The sequence below is a fragment of the Leptodactylus fuscus genome, chromosome 4, assembly GCF_031893055.1.
Source record: "Leptodactylus fuscus isolate aLepFus1 chromosome 4, aLepFus1.hap2, whole genome shotgun sequence".
In the NCBI taxonomy this organism is placed as follows: Eukaryota; Metazoa; Chordata; class Amphibia; order Anura; family Leptodactylidae; genus Leptodactylus; species Leptodactylus fuscus.
Genome location: NC_134268.1, coordinates 14,945,563 through 14,957,920, shown reverse-complemented (window position 1 = coordinate 14,957,920; position 12,358 = coordinate 14,945,563). Strand labels below are relative to the sequence as shown.

At 38.8% G+C, this 12,358-nt stretch overlaps 1 protein-coding gene across 1 annotated transcript in view; it reads right to left on the bottom strand.

The window, feature by feature from the left end:
- Positions 1-12,358, bottom strand: part of ST3GAL1 (ST3 beta-galactoside alpha-2,3-sialyltransferase 1) — a 115,321-nt gene that overhangs the window by 15,992 nt on the left and 86,971 nt on the right. The window contains exons 4-5 of the mRNA XM_075270085.1: positions 6,868-7,444; positions 1,458-1,651 (exon numbers count right to left, since the gene is read on the bottom strand). Coding sequence (XP_075126186.1) covers positions 1,458-1,651; positions 6,868-7,176 — 503 coding nt within the window. The 5' untranslated portion in view covers positions 7,177-7,444. The remainder of the gene's footprint in view (positions 1-1,457; positions 1,652-6,867; positions 7,445-12,358) is intronic.

The following is a 12,358-nucleotide window of genomic DNA, read 5'->3' as shown; positions in this document are numbered from 1 at the left end:
CCTATGTACAAGAATATAACTACTATAATACTGCTCCTATGTACAAGAATATAACTACTATAATACTACTCCTATATACAAGAATATAACTACTATAATACTACTCCTATATACAAGAATATAACTACTATAATACTACTCCTATGTACAAGAATATAACTACTATAATACTGCTCCTATGTACAAGAATATAACTACTATAATACTACTCCTATGTACAAGAATATAACTACTATAATACTACCTCCTATGTACAAGAATATAACTACTATAATACTGCTCCTATGTACAAGAATATAACTACTATAATACTACCTCCTATGTACAAGAATATAACTACTATAATACTACTCCTATGTACAAGAATATAACTACTATAATACTACCTCCTATGTACAAGAATATAACTACTATAATACTGCTCCTATGTACAAGAATATAACTACTATAATACTACTCCTATGTACAAGAATATAACTACTATAATACTGCTCCTATGTACAAGAATATAACTACTATAATACTACTCCTATGTACAAGAATATAACTACTATAATACTACCTCCTATGTACAAGAATATAACTACTATAATACTGCTCCTATGTACAAGAATATAACTACTATAATACTGTTCCTATGTACAAGAATATAACTACTATAATACTACCTCCTATGTACAAGAATATAACTACTATTATACTACTCCTATGTACAAGAATATAACTACTATAATACTACTCCTATGTACAAGAATATAACTACTATAATACTACCTCCTATGTACAAGAATATAACTACTATAATACTGTTCCTATGTACAAGAATATAACTACTATAATACTACTCCTATGTACAAGAATATAACTACTATAATACTGTTCCTATGTACAAGAATATAACTACTATAATACTACTCCTATGTACAAGAATATAACTACTATAATACTACTCCTATGTACAAGAATATAACTACTATAATACTACCTCCTATATACAAGAATATAACTACTATAATACTACTCCTATGTACAAGAATATAACTACTATAATACTACCTCCTATATACAAGACTATAACTACTATAATACTACCTCCTATGTACAAGAATATAACTACTATAATACTACTCCTATGTACAAGAATATAACTACTATAATACTACTCCTATGTACAAGAATATAACTACTATAATACTGCTCCTATATACAAGAATATAACTATTATAATAGTGCAAAATCTCGAGACCATTTGACAATCCTGTATTTAGGAGGTTAGCTTGGGAATTGTAAACACCTAAAAGGATTATTGGTCCAATGGGATATATCATCAGCCATGACAGTGTTTTTGAAACCTCGTAACAAAACTCCACATTTTGTCATATCAGTCAGAGCTGCGGCCTCCAACCCAATCACTGAATCGCACAGGACAAGCTTGTAGTACGGCTGACCCATCTCACCTTAATACAAAGTCGTGGGCATCAATATCCTGTCCATATTCTGAACCTTTGAGGTTTCCGGAGTTGCCCACGACGGCACACGTTCGGCACCGGGACGGATTATGGTCCAACACATTGCTGTCACCTGGGATAATGTTAAACAATTCTTCAATGACTTTGTTGAGGTCTGCCGGGTTCTTTTCATCTTGCAACTTCTGCATAGAAAGAAAAAGTCATTCGATACACAAAAAGTTTCATGACAATTTTTTTTTTACAATGTTACTGTTTATTAATTTTAGAAATTTTGGTAATTTTTTTTTTTTTTTAATTTATTCAGTAGTTATAAAAAATAATATTTTTTTTTATATTTGCAACAGCTGGCCAGTAGAGGGAGCACAGCTTATGGGAGAGTTAGGATGGGAGCTGCTGAATATCGAGTTGTTAAGGACCTCTGACAATTTTACAGGTCCTTAAGCAGCATCGACACATACACAGCTCTGCAGTGCTACATTGAAACTTATAGAAAGCAGTGAGTAGATCCTGCTCAGATAGGTGTGACTACAGATTTGCACAGTCTTTTTTGGTTTAGTATAACGTTGCAGAGCTGTAGGACGGGTTGTGACTGATTGTGGGTCCCGCTCGCTTGACGTGTATCCAGCTCCAGCGTATTAGCGTAACGTTACGTCTAGCGGGCTTAATTGGCCATCCATCAAAGCTAACACACCTAACTGAGCATTTCTAGTAGCAGAATGGTGCAGTAAGTATATACGCCTCTCTAAATGCAACGCTAGCCCGCCTGGTTTGACGGGGACAAAGGGGTTAATACCTAATATTAAGGGGGGCTTGGATACCAAGGATGGTGCCTAAGCTGAGGTCTTTATCAAGTACATTACGTAACCTGTATGTCTGTGTATCTATGTATGTATGTTACTGAGATTGCTTAAGGACCTTTGATGAAGTCATCAGAGGTCCTTAAGCAGCTAGAAATCATCTGTGTACTGAGTCTTACCTTGGCAAGGTACAGAGATCATGCGCTCTCTAGTGGCCAACAGTGGAAAATATTGAAAATGACTTTGTAATTTGCAATATTTCTTTACATGGGGGGGGGGGGGGGGGCTTTCTATAAATGCTTGATATTGGGTATTTTTTAAACAGTAGCTTTCACTAAGAATTTTTTATTTTTTTGGGACATAGCCCTGTTAGAGGAGGGAGTAGCTAAAAGCATCGTTTTATATCAGAGAACGTGGCACCTCTGTACATTTTGCAGATGACCCATTGAGTTCAAAGCGGTCGGTGTAATGCTTTATTTCACCTGCGGGGGCACTGTAGGAAGATTGAGCACTTGCTGCCAATTTCCCACTGGGCTCTTTGTTGTCACTTTTTCATAGGCAGCTACAGGAGGGGATCTAATCAACTAATTCTGAACAATTCCTTAAATTTTTTTGGGGAGGGGATGTATACAGTAAAATTATCCCGCTATCAAAGGGAATGAAAGGAGTCCGTGGAGCGCAAAGCAACGTAAACATGGGCAGAAACCGGGGTCCAGTGGTCTGAAGGGCCCACAGATGGGATAGATGGGAGGCCTACTGAGATTAGACTACCCTTGTGTATATTCGGAAACCTCCCCATGGCGGGAGTATGAAAGTATTATCTTATCTTCTCTTACATATATACACTTGCAGTTGCATACGCCACAAAGTGTAGACTGTATAATACAAAAGGAGCCCCAGCCTTATCGAGTATGGCGCTAACTCCATTTATTTTCATATCAACTCTCCACAGATGGCGTCGCTTTCACATATATAGTCCTAGAGACACAACGACTGAATCTTTACCACCCATTTAATTAGAAATAATGAGCAAAAATCTGCCTCCATATGTCCGTACTATACGAAATGCCATCATAAATGACGCTCCACCTGTTCCACGGGTACGACCTCCATGACACCGCTGACAGCAGCCAATTAATGAAATAAGGAGACGTATAATCTGAGACTGCAGGTGATGGGGGCAAAGTCACAGCGTAGGCGCATCTCATGTGTTATAATAGTAACGTTCATACCTGTAGTGACAACATCTCACAACCTAATATAACACGACAGTATCTGCCTATCTGCAAACCGCATAATGTGGGAGCGCAGAGAAGCCCCTAACAAGAGGAGAGAGTAAGAAACCGCACAGGGGAGATGGAATAAGATGTTATCAATGCTTCATAGCAAATAGAGAAGATCCTGTAATATAATATATAGTATAATACTACTACTATTCTACAAGAATAGAACACTTATAAAATTAAGTGTATCCTATGTACAAGAATATAACTATTATAATACTACTCCTATGTACAAGAATATAACTACTATAATACTGATCCTATGTACAAGAATATAACTACTATAATACTGCTCCTATGTACAAGAATATAACTACTATAATACTACTCCTATGTACAAGAATATAACTACTATAATACTCCTCCTATGTACAAGAATATAACTACTATAACACTCCTCCTATGTACAAGAATATAACTACTATAATACTACTCCTATGTACCAGAATATAACTACTATAATACTGCTCCTATGTACAAGAATATAACTACTATAATACTGCTGCTATGTACAAGAATATAACTACTATAATACTACTCCTATGTACAAGAATATAACTACTATAATACTGCTCCTATGTACAAGAATATAACTACTATAATACTACTCCTATGTACAAGAATATAACTACTATAATACTCCTCCTATGTACAAGAATATAACTACTATAATACTGCTCCTATGTACAAGAATATAACTACTATAATACTGCTCCTATGTACAAGTATATAGCTACTATAATACTGCTGCTATGTACAAGAATATAACTACTATAATACTCCTCCTATGTACAAGAATATAACTACTATAATACTGCTCCTATGTACAAGAATATAACTACTATAATACTACTCCTATGTACAAGAATATAACTACTATAATACTACCTCCTATGTACAAGAATATAACTACTATAATACTACTCCTATGTACAGGAATATAACTACTATAATACTGCTCCTATGTACAAGAATATAACTACTATAATACTACTCCTATGTACAAGAATATAACTACTATAATACTACCTCCTATGTACAAGAATATAACTACTATAATACTGCTGCTATGTACAAGAATATAACTACTATAATACTACCTCCTATGTACAAGAATATAACTACTATAATACTGCTGCTATGTACAAGAATATAACTACTATAATACTACCTCCTATGTACAAGAATATAACTACTATAATACTGCTGCTATGTACAAGAATATAACTACTATAATACTACCTCCTATGTACAAGAATATAACTACTATAATACTGCTCCTATGTACAAGAATATAACTACTATAATACTACCTCCTATGTACAAGAATATAACTACTATAATACTGCTGCTATGTACAAGAATATAACTACTATAATACTACCTCCTATGTACAAGAATATAACTACTATAATACTGCTCCTATGTACAAGAATATAACTACTATAATACTACCTCCTATGTACAAGAATATAACTACTATAATACTGCTGCTATGTACAAGAATATAACTACTATAATACTACCTCCTATGTACAAGAATATAACTACTATAATACTACTCCTATATACAAGAATATAACTACTATAATACTGCTCCTATGTACAAGAATATAACTACTATAATACTACCTCCTATGTACAAGAATATAACTACTATAATACTGCTGCTATGTACAAGAATATAACTACTATAATACTACCTCCTATGTACAAGAATATAACTACTATAATACTGCTCCTATGTACAAGAATATAACTACTATAATACTACCTCCTATGTACAAGAATATAACTACTATAATACTGCTGCTATGTACAAGAATATAACTACTATAATACTACCTCCTATGTACAAGAATATAACTACTATAATACTACTCCTATATACAAGAATATAACTACTATAATACTGCTGCTATGTACAAGAATATAACTACTATAATACTACCTCCTATGTACAAGAATATAACTACTATAATACTACTCCTATATACAAGAATATAACTACTATAATACTGCTCCTATATACAAGAATATAACTACTATAATACTGCTCCTATGTACAAGAATATAACTACTATAATACTGCTGCTATGTACAAGAATATAACTACTATAATACTACTCCTATGTACAAGAATATAACTACTATAATACTGCTCCTATGTACAAGAATATAACTACTATAATACTACTCCTATGTATAAGAATATAACTACTATAATACTACTCCTATGTACAAGAATATAACTACTATAATACTCCTCCTATGTACAAGAATATAACTACTATAATACTGCTCCTATGTACAAGAATATAACTACTATAATACTACTCCTATGTACAAGAATATAACTACTATAATACTACCTCCTATGTACAAGAATATAACTACTATAATACTACTCCTATGTACAGGAATATAACTACTATAATACTGCTCCTATGTACAAGAATATAACTACTATAATACTACTCCTATGTACAAGAATATAACTACTATAATACTACTCCTATGTAAAAGAATATAACTACTATAATACTACCTCCTATGTACAAGAATATAACTACTATAATACTGCTCCTATGTACAAGAATATAACTACTATAATACTACCTCCTATGTACAAGAATATAACTACTATAATACTGCTGCTATGTACAAGAATATAACTACTATAATACTACCTCCTATGTACAAGAATATAACTACTATAATACTACTCCTATATACAAGAATATAACTACTATAATACTGCTGCTATGTACAAGAATATAACTACTATAATACTACCTCCTATGTACAAGAATATAACTACTATAATACTACTCCTATATACAAGAATATAACTACTATAATACTGCTCCTATATACAAGAATATAACTACTATAATACTGCTCCTATGTACAAGAATATAACTACTATAATACTACTCCTATGTACAAGAATATAACTACTATAATACTACCTCCTATGTACAAGAATATAACTACTATAATACTGCTCCTATATACAAGAATATAACTACTATAATACTACTCCTATGTACAAGAATATAACTACTATAGTACTACCTCCTATGTACAAGAATATAACTACTATAATACTGTTCCTATGTACAAGAATATAACTACTATAATACTACTCCTATGTACAAGAATATAACTACTATAATACTACTCCTATGTACAAGAATATAACTACTATAATACTACTCCTATGCACAACAATATAACTACTATAAATAATACTGTCCCCTACTTACAAGAATTATAACTTCTATAGAGCTGACCTGTTTGGCTCCATCCACTTACCATCCACCACTTGTACGTGCTCCCGGACACCATGTTGTTCTGTTTCGTCATTATTGGAGGGAAGGAGATATTAAACCTTTCATCGAACCAAGGGGAAACCTCCGTTTTGGACACACAGGTTTTACAACTACACGGTCTTCGCACAGACGTCATGAATCGAATGATTCGCTCTGACAACCAGTATTTTTCGGGGTTCCATAGAAGTACAGAGTTCTGGGTGTAGTTAAAGAGGAATGACATGGCGGTAATGGTGAAGACCGCCAGTACAATAGTAAACAGCTTCAGATTCCTGTGCCTTATAGAAACCATGATTATTGATGGACAGAACGTTCAGTAGAAGTGGTCAGATTACCAGGGGCAGCAAAATCTGTAAAAAATGTTGTAAATCCTTGGAACGGCTGACTCTGGTCTAGGATAATCCTGTATTAATCAAGGGTGGTACTCCTAAAAGAGGTCCTTGATGGTTCAGCAGCCAGAATATATTTCTGTACAACTCCTTGGTGGTCAGTAATAAGTCTCCAGGGTTCTACACAGTTCCAGTTATGGTTCCTCGGGTCATTCAGATCCTTTGTCTCACCTGCAGAGAAAGAAAGCAGATTGTTACCAAAATTGTGCTGAGACTTGGACATCTTTAGCTCCTGTCTCTCCATCAAAATTTGTTAATTTGAGAAACTGCAGCTACATCCCCCTCCTCTCCCCTCTCATTTTTATCCTTTACTAATTTACACTAGAAGGAATTTTGCTTTTATGGTTACATGCACGGTATTAACCCTTTCCTGACCCCTTATTTAAAGTCATCTACAATAGGCTCTATCTGCAGCAACAACTATCCTGTGTGTCCTGTATAAGCAAGGCATACCGTACCGGTTAATATGTTACTGCTGTCTATAGTGGTGTACCCAACATTGTCTCACAGTCCCCAGACATGATGCTACAGACAACAGTAGTGTCAGTATACTGTACAGAAATCAATTGGCCTACCGTAGGTACTTCCACACTGCGCGTGCTGGACACACAGGATAGTTGTGGCAGAAGATACAGCCATAATAGTGCAGTTGGCTTAGAATGGAGGGACTGGATTGGGAAACTAAGTAATACTATCATTGGCCGATGCAGGAGTCATGTAAGACATGGAAGCCCTTGAGTGTTGTTGTTACGATGTGTGACTCACCGATAGGACAATATTTATCCCAAAAAATACATTTTGCAAAAACCAATGACCAAACCTAAGATGGGAGGGAGAAGTGGTCAGGACATAGTCATCATGTTTCCATTACTACTATGATGTTATTAGAGGAGCGTCTGGGACGTCTGGTGGATAAAACGTGAAATCAACTTAGTCAAGACTGCAAAAAAGTCCAGAAAATATTCCATGTTTGGTCATCTCATATCTGTGCTAAGTTTTGGATTATCTATCTATCTATCTATCTATCTATCTATCTATCTATCTATATCAACCATGAAAATATATTAATCACGCACTGAAATTGATTTCGAGAGACTCTCTAGGAGTACAACATATAGTTAGGTTAGGTGATCAATATTGCACCGGTCTGACACTTAGCACCCTCAGCGATCAGCTGATAAAAGGAGATTTCCAGGTAAAATAGCCAATAACCTATAACCTATTCTAAGGAATGTAAATGAGCTGCGGTCAGGCCATGTGACCCATAAACATGATTGTTGCATGGTCTTCCTCATCAGTTCTTCTAACTGCTGATCTGCATGGGTCTCTGGTGTCATACCCCACAGATCTCTAATTGATGAGAATGCTTTGTCTGTGGAACGGTGGACAGGACAGGTCCTACAGAGAGACAGACGCTCTTTGTACCTGTTCTCCTCTCTGGCGGTGAGATGAGGACCCTGCACAGAGGACCCCCCTCTAGTCACTCTATTGTAAGGATTGGAGTCAGGGTCAGGCAGTGCAAAGTGACACAGCTGGGAAAGCAACACTATGCAACTAATGACAAAAGGGGTCGCAGGCCCTGCAGCTATAACTATGCTGTAATATCTGAGATGAGGCAGACCCATGCACTTCCTAATTGAAGTGCGCCTACCACGACTCCTACGCTTCTGTCCAGGCAGCTAGGATAAGGGGAGAGGAGGCCCTGAAAGTCCTAGGGACTGGAGTCACGGGGTCACACCTAAACAGAAAGCACAGTGTAACTGCAATGCAAAACAAAAGACTAAACAGCATGGAACCAGGGAGGACCACAAGTCCCAGCAAGACACAAAAGAGAAGGCGAGGTCAGACGAGCAAGAGGTCAAGCCAGGAGATATAATAAAGGTACCAAATCAAAAGACAAGGGATAGTCAAAAATACAAGCCGGGCAGATTAACCAAGAAACAGACCGAATACAAACAGACAGGGAATCAGACTGAGCAGGGGGACCAGGAACCACAAAGTGAATGGCTGGCAAGGATCCATGCCTGGGTGGGGATTAAATAGCAGCAGAGAACACACCTGATGGCTAATGGCATGGAGACTGAGAGCAAGGAAAAGATTAACCCTTAATGACCTAAGCACACCCAATAGAACTCCTAACACGTCTCCCAGACGCCGCGCAGCAAGGAGACCGCGGCGACTCCGTATCCTGACATCTATATTTCCTACTAGGGTATAGGTTCTCTAATAGATGCCCCTGCTTGTTCAGCATCCAGTTCTTCTGGGGAGAACAGAAAAAAAAAAGAATTGTTCCCAGAATGCAACTCCAAACACTAGCTTGTCTGCTACTTCTGATGGCAAAGAGGAGCATTAGGAGTTCAGCTCTTGAGTACAAGATCCTAGCTCTGATGAGAGGAAAACTCTAAACAGATTTGCAAAGTTATCTCTGCATCGTCTGAACTTGTATTAAAGTGGTTACCTATGCTGTGTGTACAACGCTGTGGTCTGAGTCAGAGCCATACAAATAATAGTTAATTAAAAAATATAAAAACCTTGATTTTCCTTCCTCTCCTGAAATTAGGAACTCAATGGTTCACCCCTGATCGACCTTCATTTTTTGGCAGCGGCTGCATTTTGCAATCCAGTTGCAGCTGAGCAGAGCGTTGCCGCTGCCAGTGTCAGCCACATATTAATCAGCGCCCTGACAGTGCCGCTGCTTAATTACTATTTGTGTGTTTTGCATCACAGTCATGCGTGGGACTAATGATTGTCCCCTACATCGCCGAGTCCGGGTACAACACGATCCTGCTATTTATGGCTGGGACTATTTTTGCATTTAGGACATGGCATGTGGTCACCCTGCAATACATTCTATGGAAATGCGTCAGCAGGAATATACAGGGGGAAGACCTGGCGGCGCTATATACTGCTCCAACAACCAGGGCTATCTACACAGCAACCCTGGGGGTCTTGTCATGCATGGTGAAGGTCCCCTCTAAAGGGAGTCTGTCACCAGAACCCAGCAAGTCTACCCCACAGATAGATAGGTTAGTGTCACCTGAATCAAGGTGAGCTTTCCTCTTGTGAATGTCTATCTCCAGAGCTGAGAGATTGCTGTTTTTGTCAATGCACAAATGAGCTCTATGCTGGTTCTGGTGACAGTAACCTATCTATCTGCAGGACTGGGGTGATATGCTGGTTCTGGTGACACTAACCTATCTATCTGCAGGACTGGGGTGATATGCTGGTTCTGGTGACACTAACCTATCTAGCTGCAGGACTGGGGTGATATGCTGGTTCTGCTGACACTAACCTATCTATCTGCTGTGCTGGGATGATATGCTGGTTCTGGTGACAGTAACCTATCTATCTGCAGGGCTGGGGTGATATGCTGGTTCTGGTGACACTAACCTATCTATCTTCAGGACTGGGGTGATATGCTGGGTCTGGTGACACTAACCTATCTATCTGCAGGGCTGGGGTGATATGCTGGTTCTGGTGAAAGTAACCTATCTATCTGCAGGGCTGGGGTGATATGCTGGTTCTGGTGACAGTAATCTATCTGCAGGGCTGGGGTGATATGCTGGTTCTGGTGACAGTAACCTATCTATCTGCTGTGCTGGGATGATATGCTGGTTCTGGTGACAGTAACCTATCTATCTGCAGGGCTGGAGTGATATGCTGGGTCTGGTGACACTAACCTATCTATCTGCAGGGCTGGAGTGATATGCTGGTTCTGGTGACAGTAACCTATCTATCTGCAGGACTGGGGTGATATGCTGGTTCTGGTGACACTAACCTATCTATCTGCAGGGCTGGAGTGATATGCTGGTTCTGGTGACAGTAACCTATCTATCTGCAGGGCTGGGGTGATATGCTGGGTCTGGTGACAGTAACCTATCTATCTGCAGGGCTGGGGTGATATGCTGGTGCTGGTGACACTAACCTATCTATCTGCAGGGCTGGGGTGATATGCTGGTTCTGGTGACAGTAACCTATCTATCTGCAGGGCTGGGGGATATGCTGGGTCTGGTGATACTAACCTATCTATCTGCAGTGCTGGGGTGATATGCTGGGTCTGGTGACAGTAACCTATCTATCTGCAGGGCTGGGGTGATATGCTGGGTCTGGTGACAGTAACCTATCTATCTGCAGGGCTGGGGTGATATACTGGGTCTGGTGACAGTAACCTATCTATCTGCAGGGCTGGAGTGATATGCTGGTTCTGGTGACAGTAACCTATCTATCTGCAGGGCTGGGGTGATATGCTGGTTCTGGTGACAGTAACCTATCTATTTGCAGGGCTGGAGTGATATACTGGGTCCTGGTGACAGTAACCTATCTATCTGCAGGGCTGGAGTGATATGCTGGTTCTGGTGACAGTAACCTATCTATCTGCAGGGCTAGGGTGATATACTGGGTCCTGGTGACAGTAACCTATCTATCTGCAGGACTGGGGTGATATGCTGGGTCTGGTGACAGTAACCTATCTATCTGCAGGGTTGGGGTGATATACTGGTACTGGTGACAGTAACCTATCTATCTGCAGGGTTGGGGTGATATACTGGTTCTGGTGACAGTAACCTATCTATCTGCAGGGCTGGGGTGATATGCTGGTTCTGGTGACAGTAACCTATCTATCTGCAGGGCTGGGGTGATATGCTGGGTCTGGTGACACTAACCTATCTATCTGCAGGGTTGGGGTGATATGCTGGTTCTGGTGACACTAACCTATCTATCTGCAGGGCTGGGGTGATATGCTGGGTCTGGTGACAGTAACCTATTTATCTGCAGGGCTGGGGTGATATGTTGGTTCTGGTGACAGTAACCTATCTATCTGCAGGGTTGGGGTGATATGCTGGGTCTGGTGACAGTAACCTATCTATCTGCAGGGTTGAGGTGATATGCTGGGTCTGGTGACAGTAACCTATCTATCTGCAGGGCTGGGGTGATATGTTGGTTCTGGTGACAGTAACCTATCTATCTGCAGGGCTGGGGTGATATGCTGGTTCTGGTGACAGTAACCTATCTATCTGCAGGGCTGGGGTGATATGCTGGTTCTGGTGACAGTAACCTATCTATCTGCAGGGCTGGGGTGATATGTTG